General features: G+C 45.6%; 1 protein-coding gene across 2 annotated transcripts in view; it reads left to right on the forward strand.

The window, feature by feature from the left end:
* LOC147619895 (uncharacterized) overlaps positions 1-15,462 on the forward strand; it is a 77,075-nt gene that overhangs the window by 17,873 nt on the left and 43,740 nt on the right. For both annotated transcript variants that reach the window (XR_015270100.1, XM_086825756.1), the window contains exons 4-10: positions 6,896-6,955; positions 7,388-7,432; positions 7,549-7,754; positions 7,863-8,453; positions 8,582-8,696; positions 8,779-8,976; positions 9,202-9,291. Coding sequence is in view for 1 of the 2 variants with exons in the window: in XM_086825756.1 (XP_086681882.1) it covers positions 6,896-6,955; positions 7,388-7,432; positions 7,549-7,754; positions 7,863-8,453; positions 8,582-8,696; positions 8,779-8,976; positions 9,202-9,291 (1,305 nt within the window). In the remaining variant the exon portion in view is untranslated. The remainder of the gene's footprint in view (positions 1-6,895; positions 6,956-7,387; positions 7,433-7,548; positions 7,755-7,862; positions 8,454-8,581; positions 8,697-8,778; positions 8,977-9,201; positions 9,292-15,462) is intronic.

A 15,462-nucleotide genomic window follows, 5' to 3' on the forward strand; every position in this document is an offset into this window, starting at 1 on the left:
CCTTGGCACCCGTAGGTGTTGAGACTCTTGACTATCTCCGTAGTAGGTCACTCCGTTGACCTCCTATGCACCCCTCCACCATTAGGGTTGATTTGCTCTCGAGCTCCTAGCCTCATCATCCACTGTGACGATCCCTTGTGTCCAACAAGATAGGAAGTCCACTCCTGAGACCCATCACACATATGGCCTACCTCTCGGTGCGCCGGTCGACCGAAAGCTTCATCCTTTGGTTCTGTCCATTGAACTCTTATCTTTCTAATTACTATTGATTAGCCTTCAATCAAATTGAAAAGACACCAGTGAAGGGTCACACCTTGTCAAATGGGTCATCACCAAAGGACACGTCTATTCGAAGCGACACATCTATTGATTAAAGGACACATCTCTACGTCCAAAGGACATAACTATTCATTAAGAGTCACACCCTTTCATCAAGGATGTGCCTCTTTATTTGTGCTTCTTCAGGCCCTATTTAACAAGGCCTTGTGCCTCAATGCAAACAACACAACTTTCTGCTCTTTACCTCATGTTTACTCAAGTATTTAAGCATTAAGATATTTTAATCATGTTTAATTAAGGTAAAAGCTTAACAGTGGTATCAGAGTAAACAAACTCGAACCTGTAGGATGCCCACAGCCAAACCCTAATCCCACAAAAATAAAAAAATCCCAGCCCTAAAAATCGGCCAGCCCTAACCCTAAAATCAACGTTTGCAAGGGTTGTATGGAAGAGCAAGAGAGAATGCTCTAGCCAATTTTGGTCCCTTTGTCCAATTTTTCTTGATTTATGATTTTTTCCAATTTTCTATATCACAAAAAAAACAATTGATTAGAAGCTAAGAACTACCTGAGCACACACGGTCTTCATTCTCATGCTGGCATGCTTCCTCCTTATCTTCTCCGACTCTGGTTGCTTGATTCACGCCTCTTCAGCTTGGATCGTTCTCTTCACGGGTCGTAACCTTTTTGTATGGCTTCTCAGATCCAACAGTTATAGACAGATCGCTATTCTCATACCAGTTGTGTACCAGTAGTTGACACTACAGCATGAGTACCGGACAATGAAGACAACATTCCCCCTTGAGGTGGAAGGTGATGATCTTAAGACTCTTTATCGTCTTTTGCAAGCTAGTAAAACAAAGAAATTGAAAGTTAAACTCCTGTGTCCTATGGAGAACAACGCAATAAGCGTACACTTGAACAATGGCTTTACAAACTTCGCCTATATTTTAACTTGATGGTCCTTACCGATGCCAAGAAGATTACATTTGCCGTGTCCTTACTTAGTCGTGGCAAGGGCGACAGCATGTTGGAAAAACGGTTATGATGTGGGAAAAATTTGAGCGGGTCATTCGTAAGGAGTTCGTTCCTGCCAATGCGGATTTTCAAGCCCGAACTTGTTTACGCCACTTGGACCAAATTGGTTCTTTGGCTTCTTATATCTCGGAGTTCACTAATCTGATACCGGAGATTGGTTCTTTGTCCCCAGTGGACGAGCTTCATGCCTTCATTGAAGGTTTAAACCCCACACTTCGTACCGATGTGCAAAAGTACAATCCTGTCGACCTTGCTACTGCCATTCATTATGCCAAAGTACAACCCTGTCGTACCGAATTCTCAAACATCAGCCTCTCAAGATCTTTATGCCAATGATTCACGCATGGCTCGTGAAGGTTATCAACAATCCACATTAAGCAACTTTAGATTCGGACCCAACTCCCCTTGGCAACATTTGCAACAACCGTGCCAACAGGACAAGTCATCTTTTAATCATTCTCAGCGTCAGCAGTTCTTTCAACCACGTGCATTTGATCGTGGAAGGGACGCTGAACGGGACCAATCTCGCACTCCTCGTCCGTGTAGTAGCTTCGTCTTCTTGTGAAAAGACAAGATTGTGCACAATTTGTAATGGCAACCATAGATGGTTTGAATGCCCTAAACGACCCAATGCTCCTCAAAACTGTAACGTGGAATCTTCAACTTCAGAAGACTGCTCCGATAAAGGAAAACATGCAGTAGCTCATGCACTTCATGTTTATTCCTAACCTTTACACATCTATGGCAAACTTTATTGAGTCAGTTGATGACAATATCGAGGATTCTTCCAGCATGACTTTAGAAGAACAACAAGATGATATTGAAAAGTCCTTGAATTCTTTATCTCAACATGATGAGTCACCAACAATGGACTTCTTTGAAGACAAAAAAATTACAAAAGGCATATAACACTTGTTTCAACCTTACCCACATGGGATGACACAGTTGACATGAAACAAGAGGATAATGTTTTCAACATTGCAAATAATTTCAAGCATTCTTCTAACAACTTGGATGAGTACTTTACTACTATGAAGTGGAACACTTCAACATATACTATTCAAGTATCATCAAGAGAATTCATGGTTGAACCTTCAGACGATTCTTCTACACCGCAACATAGCCAAGTCAACTTCAAGCCCAACATTTGGAAGTAGACAAATAAAGAATGATGCTACGACTTGGAATTTAGCATTTAAAGCACGACATCAAGACAACAGAGGAAACTTGTTCAACATTTCTCAGTGTGAGCTTCACTACAAGCATAAATGGCCTAATGATGAAGATCTTCAGTAACATCAAAAGTCTTTTATTTAGCTGGAGTCTTATTTTAAGTGGGAGGGAATGTCACAATTGTGACTTTATCTCTCTAATTACTATTGGGTTAGCCTTCAATCATTGAAAGGACACCAGTGAAGGGTTACACCTTGTCACATGGGTCATCACTAAAGGATACGTCTATTCGAAGAGACACATCTACCGATTAAAGGACACATCTCTACGTCCAAAGGACATAACTATTCATTCAAGTGTCACACCCTTTCATCAAGGATGTGCCTCTTCATTTGTACCTCTTCAGGTCCTATTTAACAAGGCCTTGTGACTCAATGCAAACAAGAGAGTTTTCCACTCTTTGCCTCATGTTTACTCAAGTATTTAAGCATTAAGATATTTTAATCATGTTTAATTAAGCTAATACTTAACATCTCGGGCACCAAGCACATGGCCGACTATGATCCAGCCCACATGCGGCTACCCACCTTATTCGCCAACCCATGCACTTCCGTTGCTTGTTGGCCAGCCCACTAGGCGCACACACCTTAGGTCTCAAGGGTTGAGCCTCATATGTGGCGGTTTGAGTAGGGTGCTCGCTAGGTGCGCGGCCTGCCTTCATATGAGACAACCCCTCTGGCTTAGCTTATTCTACGCGTGTTGTCCCGGACAGAACACACAATCTAGCTCCATAGAGAATACGTGGGAACCATAGAGAAAAGGGGCCCGGCTTAGTGACTAGGTGCCAAAAGACTTAGGCACCCATGTGTGAATTACCAAGAGTCAAACGGTGGCACCCTTTGATAGCCTCAAAGGAGGCTACGTGGAGCATTTTGTTAGAATTTGGTGAATCTTGGGTTCATTTGCTTAGGTTCAGGTTGCTCCATCCTTCTGCAGACTGCTCGCTGTCTTCTATCTTGCTCTGCATTTTGCTTCTATGACTTCTCCGGCTGCAGATTAGTCTTCTACAGTGGCTGTGGTTCATTGCCCTGCTGCGTTTTCTGGTCTAGCCCTCTCTTGTTACTGTCGGTCAGCCCTCTAGGCGGCGTTTTGACCTTCAGAGGCAAGCTGTGAAGTGCGTGGCTGCGTTTTCTGGTCCAGCCAGTCCTCTCCTTGCTGTCGGCCAGCCTTACAAGCTGCTTTTGTCCTACACAGGCAGGTTCTTGGAGTTGTGGCTTTGTCTTCTGCTTCAACATCAGTTGTGGTGAGCTTCTTGCATGTGGTGTTGCCAAACAAGTTGTTATGTGCAAGAATTGCCATGGACATTCTCTAGAGCTAATCCAGAAGGGGCAGCCAAGGAAAAGATGATTAGAACCAAGACTTGGAGCATAAAGTGCAGTTTTGGCCAGTGTTGGACGTGGAGCAAGACAATGGAAGACATTGAAGGACTGTCGGCTGCACACAGGGACGATCGGCTGTAGGCGCATCAAGCTTTATGAGATCTTGTCCAGACGGCTGGCCGACTGCTGGTCGGCCAGTTCTCCTTTTGTCCAAGGGCCTATAAATAGGCATAGTGCTCATTGAGTTGTTCATTCACTCCACTTGGGAGTGGGTCCTTAGTGTAGGACCATTTTGGTGTTCTCCACCTTTTCAAGAAGGCAGTCTATGACTGTAGACTTAGGGTACCTGTTTGTACCATATGAATATACTGAATTTTCAGCTCTCTCTCTCTCTCTCTACTCTCCCTTGTGTTTGCGTTTTTGCATCAGCATGTTCTAAGTGGTGTTTAGGGCTGAAAGAAGACCCCCAGAGCTTCCGCGTGTTACAGATGCATAGATTTTATTCAGAGTCAGAGTGGTTTTGGAGACTGGGCCGGGTTTTCATGGAAAAGGGTTGCTAGAGACGGATGGATGACAGAGGGACTTCGGGAATAGAATGGGATGATGACAGTCATCCAAGAACAGGTTGGAATCCCGTCATCAAGTTTAGCAGAGGGGGATGTCATGTGCAAGAATTGCCATGGACATTCTCTGGAGCTAATCCAGAAGGGGCAGCCACCAGCGCTCATTAGCTATGGTCTAAATTGGAGGATCTCTTTGCTCGAGATTCGCCGATGAGGGCAGTTACCTTGCAAGGGAAGCTCTACGGTTTGTTATTCCATGCAGGCAGTTCCATGCAGGCAGTTCTTGAAGGCCAAGATTATCCATGATCAGTTACTGGCTATGCGTGCTACTTTGTCCTTTGCTTAGCTGGCTGCACTTATCCTCACCAAGCTTTCCTTAGACTATGATGTGATTTCTCGATCTCTAAGGTGCCAGGTCACATCCACTCAGTTGGATTTTGATGATCTTAGTTCCCTACTCTTGGAGGAAGAGTCCCTTCTCGTTTCATAGGGTAAGTTGAAGGTGTCTGTCAATAGTTTTGACTAGGAACTTTCCTCCTTTCAAAAGAAAGGTTGGAGGTGTTGTTTCTCTTGTGGGAAGAGAGGACATCTGTCCAAGGATTGTTTGTCCAAGAAGAAGGACAAGACCAAGGGCAAGTCTTCATCTCATAAAAAGGGCAAAGACATGACACACGACAGTGATACAGATTCTTCTAGTACCACTTCTAGGGCTCCCAAGGCGCTTCCGGCTCAGGAGGACCCAGATGGTGTACTTCTCTAGTATACATGTAGTTTCCCCCATGTGCTTCCAGCCAGAGGAGGCTTGTGGGCGGGAGAGGGGGCTGATTACAACTCCACTTACTGGTGCATGGGAACCGTGATTCGGAGTTCCGAGCATTAGACATCTAGCAAGACATGGTTATCTTTTGTGTAGTAGAGATTATGAACTGGATCTGTTCTGAGTTCATTGTTCGAGGCTTTTGGGATGTGATGTGTTTTCCGTTCACTGTTGGGGATTATGGGTGTGGTGTGTCCAACAGCTCATCATCTATTCTTGGAGTTCATTGCACACTTGTGTGGGAATTCGTAGCCAAGCAAAGTTCCTTGCTGTTCGTGGTGGCATTTTGTTTCAAGGAAACAAGTTGGCGGGTGCTCTCTTTGAGGTGATTCCAGTATTTGCAGTGCTGGAGGGTCCATGGTTGCATCTTTATCAACTTATCTTCTTCAGACTCTTGCACACTATGAGTTGCAGAGGGGGTGTTAGAATTTGGAGCATCTCAGTGTATTTGGGTGGTACACATTTTATGGGATTTTATATATTTTTTCGCATGTTTAGTGAGTTGTGGGCAGTTGGCTGTCCTAGAGGTAGTCAGCCAGCCTCCTTGCTTCACTATAAAAGGGGCCTCTCATCATCACTTGTATTCAACCATTCCCAAGCACTTGTTCAACACTCCTTGTTGGCTAATTGCCGTTGTAAAGCCTTCATGCTAATTTAAAAGGTGATTTTGTCCACAAGCTTACAAAGTCTGAGGGATGATATAGATCAGAGACTAAACCCCACGCGCTTGCAGAATCCTTTGGCCCCACGTACTTGAGGTGTCACTATTGAGAGAGCGGCAGACGCCTTGGCTTCTGGGGATCTAGACCTACGGCCTATCAGCAGCAGATCCAAGACACTCTCTACTGCCATGGAGAGGTCACTCCACGGGCAGGGGACACCATCGCAGCTCTACGCTCGCTTGTGGAGGAGGATGGTACTATCATTGGATGAGGAGATCTGGGTATCTCTAGCCATCTTGCTTCGGGATTTTCAGTACCACGTACATGGGAGGCCCACGTAGTGCGTGGGTCTTCTTTTCATTTCATTTTTAGTAATTTTTGTTTCCATGCTCGCAATCTACACATGGAACTTTTTAGCATGTTGGTCTAATAGACTCATTGGGTATTTTGTAGATGTTAATAAAATCGTTCTATCTATGTGTTTGTGTCTCTCTCAGAATTATAGCTGCATTGAGGGAAAAATATAGAAGAAGGATAATAGAATCATACTTCTAGGTCATACTTTTCATTAGGTGTGCCATCATATAGAAGAAGGATAATAGAATCATACTTCTAGGTCATACTTTTCATTAGGTGTGCCATCATATTGTTCTGAATGCTTGCTTGTATTTAGGAGCACCTTAAGAGCAACATCATTAGAGCAGCGTGTCGCCATTGGCATGAAAATGCCTCAATTTAGGACTCCTCACTGGAAGGATAAAAAGACCCCCTTTTTTGGACCTCTAGTAGGCATTATAAGCATGTTGCTTCGAGTATAGTTTTACTTGGTGTAAGTTACCTTACCTACTGGATGATTCTGCAAGAAATGTGATATTTAAGCTGGTAGTCAAATTGGTGTACACTGTGATGCTAGCGAGAAATCATGGCTTTTTACTGCCTACAATACTGGAAAGGTAATGTAAGACTGGTGGTTGGAATTATGCAGGCCCACTTGGTGGAGCGGACTCCATCATTAAGCGAATTGAATGAAATTGTATATGGCCAGGTATAAGATACGTCTTATCTCCGTGCCCTCTATTTTTTAGAAATAGTGATAACTTGGTGTAGTTTTCATCGAGTTTTTTTGTGTGGTATTCTGTGTCATCTTTCGTACTTTGAGAATTCCTGGCTTCAGATGTGTGTGCTTGTATTTGTGTATATGTGCGCGCACGTGTGTGTGAGTGTATAAATGCATGTATCTATCTATCTATATATATTGTATACAAGTGTATACATGCTTGTGTAAATAATCTCTCTCTCTCTCTCTCTCTCTCACACACACACACACACACACACACACACATGCGTGCGTGCACATGCACGTGTTTAAAAGCTAGCGGTGAATCAGTCACTATCCATCTTATTGTGCCAAAGCCCATTCCAATATATTCCAACCTTTTTTATAGTTTATAGCGAACTTGTTTGTTGCCGTTTGTAGGACCATGTTATGCGGGATGACCTTTCATACATCTTTCTTCTGAAGGTTTGCACCTTATTTTCTTGTCTTGTTGATTCGAAAACTCCCTTTTTTTTCAGTGAATGCACTTTATAGTTAGTTAGTCTCCTTGTGCACACTGATTTACTGGTGCATGTTTTCAGGTTGCGGACAATGCTACACTGTATGGAGTCTGCGTATACGTACCTGAACTAGTGAAGCAGCCACCCGGAATAATGACCATGAATACTGATTTACAACCAAGACACCCACCAGCACCACTAAGTCGTTTTTCTTTGACCACTTATAGATGTTACTGCCTCCTCTCTAAGCTTCCTTTCTTCAACCTCCATTTCGAAGTATTGAACAGGTCTCTTCCATCTTGAATTATGAATGTGTTTTAAAAATTAATTATTCATACGGGCCTAATATTTGTTCACCTTTATACCGTTTTTTCTTTTTCAAACATGGCTTGCAGTATCATCACACAGGAGCGGCTGGATAGAATAACAGAGTGTGTGAATGAGATGACAGTAAGTCGGCTTGAAAATGGGGGAGGTGGAGTGGGTGCCGAGGCGAATGGACTCTCGCCATCGTATTTTGAGAAAAGCACACATAAAACTGAGCAGAACATCGATTCTTTGTCTTCGCCAGTACAAGATCCCGATTCCAGCTGCCACCCAGAAAAAGCATCTAATTCTTTAGAGGAGGAGCTAAGAATCTGTGCGCCTAACAATGGTGATAGTTCTGCCAGTGGACAGAAGCTAGGTTCTAACGATGATTTGAGTAACCCCTCTTTACAAGGAAATAGGCCAGAATTAGTTTTGGGAGTTATCCCGGACTCCGTGGTGCAAAGTAGACTTGCAATAGAGGGGGGACATGCCGCAGTAGCACAGGCGCACAGTAATGGAGAAGACCAAGTAGTCTTGAATTTGATGAAGCTTCAAGAGGACGTGACTTGTAAGCAACAAACGGTATCAGTTCGAGATGAAAGTGTTGAAGACGTAGTGTCGTCTTCAAACACGGAAGTGAGGCTGCAACGTATTGAAAGTGTGGATTCAGTTAACAGGTACTTTATTGTCTTTGTTTCCATTTGAAAGTCTTCTTTGTAATGAAGCTATTGGAAGCATATGTATGCAGTTCCATGCATATGCCATGTCAACAGCGGAAATAATGATCATCTCTTGACTTTGGCAGCATGATTGATAGCTTTAGACAAAGTGTCTACTCCGAGGATGATGACGCAGAGGATGCGTCGTCTTCTGGGCAGGAATACAACTTCAACTCACAACTTGATCTTGTATGGCCAGAGGTATACATCAAAGGGATGACTGCCTTATGGATATAAGCCCTTGCAATGATACACAAGTTGATCTTCTGTTTTGTATCTCCAGGTGGATCATTGCCTGCTACAAATTTTGTATGAGTACTACAAACTTCCCATTCCTGCAAGGGGTTCCTCATTGTTGTTTCAGCCTTTGGAACACCTGCATCCTTTGAAGTTCACGAGGCCTGCAAATGAAACTTCAACACTCCTTGGAGGAAGAACTATTGACTCAAAACTATGCAGAACAAGCCTAGAAGTGGTCGAGGTAAATTGCGAGATTGGACTTTCGGATTTATAATCACTAGCAAAAGGTCCTACTTGACCTGTGGCCCACCATTAATCGCACATGAATCTCAATCTTTGGCTTATTAATCACACATTAATCTTAAGCTGTGGCCATAGCCAGAGCCCTTGGGAGCAGATTTAAGTTATTGTCTTTGCACTTCACTTCAGGTGGTAGTTGTTGATTAGCATACTTTATGTAACACAGATGCAGGGTGCCTTGGCAGCTGCTGAGGAAGCTGCGGCCATCTCAAGTTGGACAGTAGCTACTGTATGCAGAGTGTTGTCCCTTGAAAATGTAAGGATTTTTTTTTTTTGGGGGTATTGTGGAAATGAGTTGTTCGAATTATGGCGATAATGGTGCAATACTAATGCCTACTATTGGGGATTGTTAGCATTAAGAGGAGTGTGATTTATATGACCCTAAACATGTTGGTGGTGGTGGTTGTGAATGTTAGTGAGCAGATGATCATGAGTAAGACTAATGCCTACTATTGGGGACTGTTAGCATTAAGAGGAATGTGATTCATGACCCTAAACATGTTGGTGGTGGTGGTGAATCTTAGTGAGCAGATGATCATGAGTAAGCCATTGGTACCACATGTCATAGTATTGGTTCAGATCAACCCCTCTCCTCACAGACGCCATGTTCAAGGCCGTCGCATACATACAACATGTCTAACACACTACATAGAGTTCGTCTCCCATGATTTGGCATGGAGTCCTCTAGACAGCTTGCATAGGAGGGTCATAAGAGTTGCTGGAATGCATGCACCACAAATTGATTTGGGTCACATGGCTTGCCGATGGGCACCCCCTTCCCTGATCTCATGTAAGATTCCTCCCGAGGATCACTTCATACATAAGCTAAACACACAAGGTTAGAACAACACAGATGGGTGTGACAAACTCACCTCCCAAACCATAGATTCCATCTGGAATCTCCCCACAGGCCAAGCCAGTCTCAACCCTGGCATCCCACACCACTAGAGCCTATCTTAAGGGACTCTCGGCAAGACCGCATGTGAACCACCATGTCCATGGCAAGAGTAAGACTACTCTGGTCTAGGCACATACCAACTGTCAAGTATAATAGTTAGTCTATGAACTCAATAACCCATAAGTCTTATATAGTGACTACTGCAGCCATAAATAACCATTCACTCATAAATAGCCAATAATCATGGATTATCAATAATAATGAACCCTAGCCACCTGTGAGGTTTAGAAACTCCGCTCGTCATCTCTAGATTTGGGGATTGCTTCAGCGACATTGGAGTTGTATGTGTGTGTAACCATGTTTGTGTGTCCACCATCAGTGTGTGTGTGTGTCCCCAAAAAGGGTGTGAACACTCACTTGTGTTATGTGTGTGTTTTGGTGTGAACCCACTCTTATAGTGGTTCACATAATGTTTAGATATTTATACTTGCTTGACATCATTGCTTATGTCATGTAGAGGGACCTTCAAGGTTATAAAAGCGTTGTACTTGGTGTGTCTAAAACATAACATCAATCAATCTCATATTGAGTTGTGCAATATACTCTCTCTCTACAATTCACCCTCTCTTTCGCTCTCTCATTCTCTCTCTGCACATGGGCTGGCCATTTTAAATGGCCTAGAGAGGTATCCACTTGCCAGTGGCTTTACTTGCTTTCCACACAGACATGGGGCCAGCACAGTGGATTATGTTTTAGCCTCGCCAACCTTCATCCCGAGTATCCAGGATTTTGCGATTGGCCCCAGGCCCATCGGAGTAACGGTGGATCATGCACTTCTCTCCTTTACGGTGGATTTCCACTACAGTACCCGCCAGGTTGGGCAGTCCTCCTATCACCCGAGATATACCTTCTGTAGAGAGACTGATGGAGTATACACCGCAGAGATCTACAGCTTGTTGAGTGCAGAGGATCCACAGAGGCCATTAGCAGAGCTCACACAGATCCTGACAGAGGCTTTACATACAGCTGCAGCGACGGCCTTCCCACACACGCAGCCCACAGTACGACCACGTCCTGGGAGCATGTCCCAGAATAGTTGGTATGATGATGACTGTAGGGAGCTTAGAGCCCGGCTACAGAGAGAGGTGGCCACAGGTGTTACTACATATAGACAGTCACGCATCATCTTCCGATCCCTCATTCGGCGGAAGAAGAGAGCATTCTTAGCTCGGCTGGAGAGAGACATCTATCAGTTGTTTTTGAGTCAGGATTCTGGGGAGGCCTGGAGATTGCTTAGAGTGCACCCCCCGCCTCCGGCCATTACCTCTCCAGATACATGGGGCGAGTATGCAGCCTCCCTCTACATAGTACGAGAGCAGCCACCACTACCGAACCGTCCAGAGCCTTGTCCACCCACTTCTACCTTCTTCACAACAGAGATGGTGAGGAGGACCATCAACAGATTGCATACAGGGAGGGCACAGGATCATGAGGGCATTGTAGTCGAGCATTTCATACATGCTAGAGATATGATTGCAGACTTGCTAGCTCTCATGTTTAATAGAGCCATGTGTGAGGGGTTTCCTGGGACTTGGAGTACTTCCACGATTGTGCCGGTACTCAAGTCTGGAGATCCGAGCGTGCCGACTAACTACCGCACCATTATGATTGGTCACTTGCTGGCCAAGCTATATGCCTCTACTCTTGAGTATGAGTTGAACAGATGGGCAGAGAGACAAGGGGTTCGAGCTCAGGGACAGGCCGGTTTCAGGAGGAGATTCTCTACTTTGGATCATATCTTTACCCTCAGGGCTATCATTGAGGAGGGCAGAGCACATGGGAGGAGGATCTACTGTGGCTTTGTGGATTTCCGCAAGGCCTTTGACACAGTGCCCAGAGCTAGACTGATGCGCAGGTTGCAAGACTTGGGGGTTCCATGTGAGCTCATTTGGGGTATTATGGCACTTTATGAGACAGTAGTTGGGCAGGTGCGGACTTCAGAGGGTCTCTCCCAGCCAGTACACTCCACTATAGGGGTGAAACAGGGCTGCCCGCTCTCTCCGACTCTATTTGGACTATACATTGATGAGATCTCTGATTATATTGGGACACGAGGGGACAGAGGAGCCCAGTTGGCTGGCACTTGGATACCTCTGCTCTTATATGCTGATGATATTGTGCTTATAGCAGACTCACCAGAGGGTATGCAGAGGCACTTGGATACTTTACATGCTTATGCACAGGACAGTGGGCTCTCAGTTAACCTTGGTAAGACCAAGGTTATGGTGTTTAACACTACAGCTCACCGTGGGTCTGGAGATCAGCGCCTATTTTCACATATGGGCAGGAGACAGTGGAGTATGTTGACTCATACACATATCTTGCAGTGGTGTTCACTGGGCCCACATTTTCCATGAGGGGGGCAGCAGAGGCCAGATTGACTAGAGGATATGCAGCACTAGGAGGTCTAGAGAGGATGTGCTCATAGGTACAGTTTCAGGAGCCACGCACTAAGCTGTGGCTTTTTAACACGTTGGTCACATCGGCTATGCTATATGGAGTACAGATCTGGGGGCCTAGCCTAGATCGTCACAGTCGATCAGGACGCACATACGATGGATGGAGATCGATGGAGAGACCACTTGTGTCCATGATCTCCAGGATGATTTGGGCTAAGGCCTCGGTACCCCATGAGATCATCCGAGCCGAGATGGGAGCACCACCGATCGTAGTCGAGGCTCTTGCCAAATCAGTGTCCTTCATTCATAGCACCTGGGAGCTTCCCCGACACCGGTATGCACGACTTGCTTTAGAGTCCTCTCATCAGCTAGCCATGGAGGGAGACACTTCATGTTGGTATGCGCAGATAGCATCCTGGTTTGAGCTCCACGGGTTCAGCTTAGACAGACTTCCACCCTTCCAGTACTCTCTAGAGGCACCCTCTCTCACCTTGACACATTCTGAGATTAGTAGAGTCATCAGACAGGACCTCATTCAGTTGGACACTAGGAGGACATGGCTAGAGCCCTCACAGGAGTTAGGGACAAAGATGGCTTTCTATAGAGACCATCTTCTCCGCACCACTGAGGATGGCTTTATACTTAGACCGAGCTACATGGATACCCATTTGTCTCATGGATTGACGTGCGCCATTGGGCAGATCCGCACCTCTTCACATCAGTTAGAGATAGAGACAGGCAGATTTAGAGGCATACCTCCAGGGGACAGGATATGTCAGATTTGTTGGATAGAGCCAGAGACGGAGGAGCACTACATCTGTCGCTGCACAGTATATTATGAGATTCGAGGGCGCTACCATTGCCTTTTCAGAGAGGGATTTGGACCACTGGCTAGAGTCATGGACTATTGTGATCAGCGATGCTTGGGTTTTTATCTCCTGGAGATCCGCAGGCTCAGAGAGTCCATTATGAGGAGCAGACGCCCGACTGGCAGGGAGTCCACACAGAGGCAGATTACTGACTTCTTTAGAGGGACTACCCGGGAGGGGACACAGCCGACAGCCCAACAGTGGGCACCCCGTGGGACTCTAGTTGAGAGAGCTATCCAGTTGGGCAGATCCAGACGCCCGAGGGTTCGTGGATCCTTACATCAGAGACGGTGCCTACACTGGAGGATTCAGAGCATCATTGCGAGGCATCGGGCTCGTCCGACCAGGCATCTCACTGTGGCAGATATCGAGGCCATCCGGCAGAGACCCACGCTAGAGCTCCTAGGATGATTACCACTCCAGCCATATACTGTTGTACTCACTGTCACTTTTGTACTCCCCCATATTCATGTATTCATGTATCCATGTACTCATGTACCCCATTTTGACTAGTAGCATTGGCTTCCCACTCTCCCTAGTTGCTGCTTCCGGATGCTCCCTACTATTGATGTATTGTAGGGCTAGATACTTACCTTCAATCCTTTCTTTTCTTTTCCAGATAGTGTATCAGATGTCATATGGTTGTAACTTTGGTCTCATAGGTCACTTTGGCCTTTTGAAGACGTTAATATAACATTTCATTTCATTTCTGTGCGCATAATGTGCCATGTCCTACAAATGGTATCAGAGCTAGTTAGCTCTTAGCATTGCAATCCTCTCTGGTGACCAGCTTGCGCGCACCTCTGCTGCCCTGAGCTGTCTGTGGTGCCGTAGCACCTTGCACCCTTTGTCACCGACACACTCAATTGCTAATGATGACGTCCGCCGGTGCTTTGCTCACCTGAACGTCTGCTGACGCTTGCGCTGTTTGCTGTCTGACTTCTCCTCCTCCAATTAATCATAGTTCGTACCTGTTCTTGCCTACATTAAGATTCGAAGCTGCCTCATTCTACACCACCAAAGTCGGCGCAATGTCAGTACACATCATCCGTCAGCACACATCATCCTCAGCTTGAATGCCGTCGCCACTGCCGAATCTGACACCGCTTTGCGCTTGGCCTCTACTACCGTCATTACCTAGCCTTGCTTCTTGTGCCGCCTACTTCGTCTTCTTCACGTTGGTCTCCCTTACTCTACTAAGCTGCCCTCCATTCTCGCTAACATGCGCCCGACAACAACGGGCTGTCCTCTTCCCCATCTTCTGTGGCTGCCTCAGCTATGCCTCTCCAGAACTTCATTATATGCTGTTGCTGACATCAACACAAGCATGTCTACTGCTGTGAAACCGTGAGCATAGATGTAAGCCTTAAATAAAGCGGTTCCAATGTGTGAGAACAACTGCTAGTATGTATAAGTCTCTTGTGTAGGAACAACCTCTTAAAAGGCATATGTGGTGGCATCATACTAAGCATATGTGGTGGAATCATATTTAGCATATGTGGTGTCATCACATCTAGCATATGCTTAGAATATGTAATGAGGTCTCTCCTATAAAAAGGACCTACTTCTATAATGAACTTGTGCTTTCCACTACATCTTGTACTTCCTCAATCCCCTTAATCTTGTGCTGATTATCTTGTTGATTATCATCTCTCTCTCTCTCTTCTCCCCACTACTACTCAAGGCACTAGTCAACATTTGGTATCAGAGCTGGTTCTGCTACATCTAGACGATCTCGTGCGCGGTCGCGGCCATCGTCTTAGAGCCGCCCACCGCCGCCAACCAATTGGGCGGCACTAGTGCGTAGACAACCACTGTTGCTGGTGGTCAGCCCGGAGCTGCCAGTCTCAGTAGCGCTTCTTTCCAACGAGCCGCCACCGCCAGCTAGTTTCCTGGGCACCACCTTCGTCGGTTGCCACTTGCGTGCGTCTCCTCCGCCCAGCTCCTACCTGTGCATCTGCTTTGAGACTCCATCAATTCGCTACCCGCCCACAGCTCCGGCTCTAGCTCTGCTCTGTTCTCAGCTCCCGCTCGGCTAGGTCCCTTGTGTGTTTAAGGAAAAGAGGGAATACATAGACCAGCTCACCAACATGTTCACAGAGGTACAAGCAATTTTTTGGGGCTTTCTTTTTCATACTTTTTTTGTCAAATTCAAGGCCTTTGTGCTGCATACTTGGGGATTCTTGTTCATAAGGGGAGGT

This window comes from Cibotium barometz, chromosome 32 (genome assembly GCF_041138505.1).
Source record: "Cibotium barometz isolate CiBa-2024 chromosome 32, ASM4113850v1, whole genome shotgun sequence".
In the NCBI taxonomy this organism is placed as follows: Eukaryota; Viridiplantae; Streptophyta; class Polypodiopsida; order Cyatheales; family Cibotiaceae; genus Cibotium; species Cibotium barometz.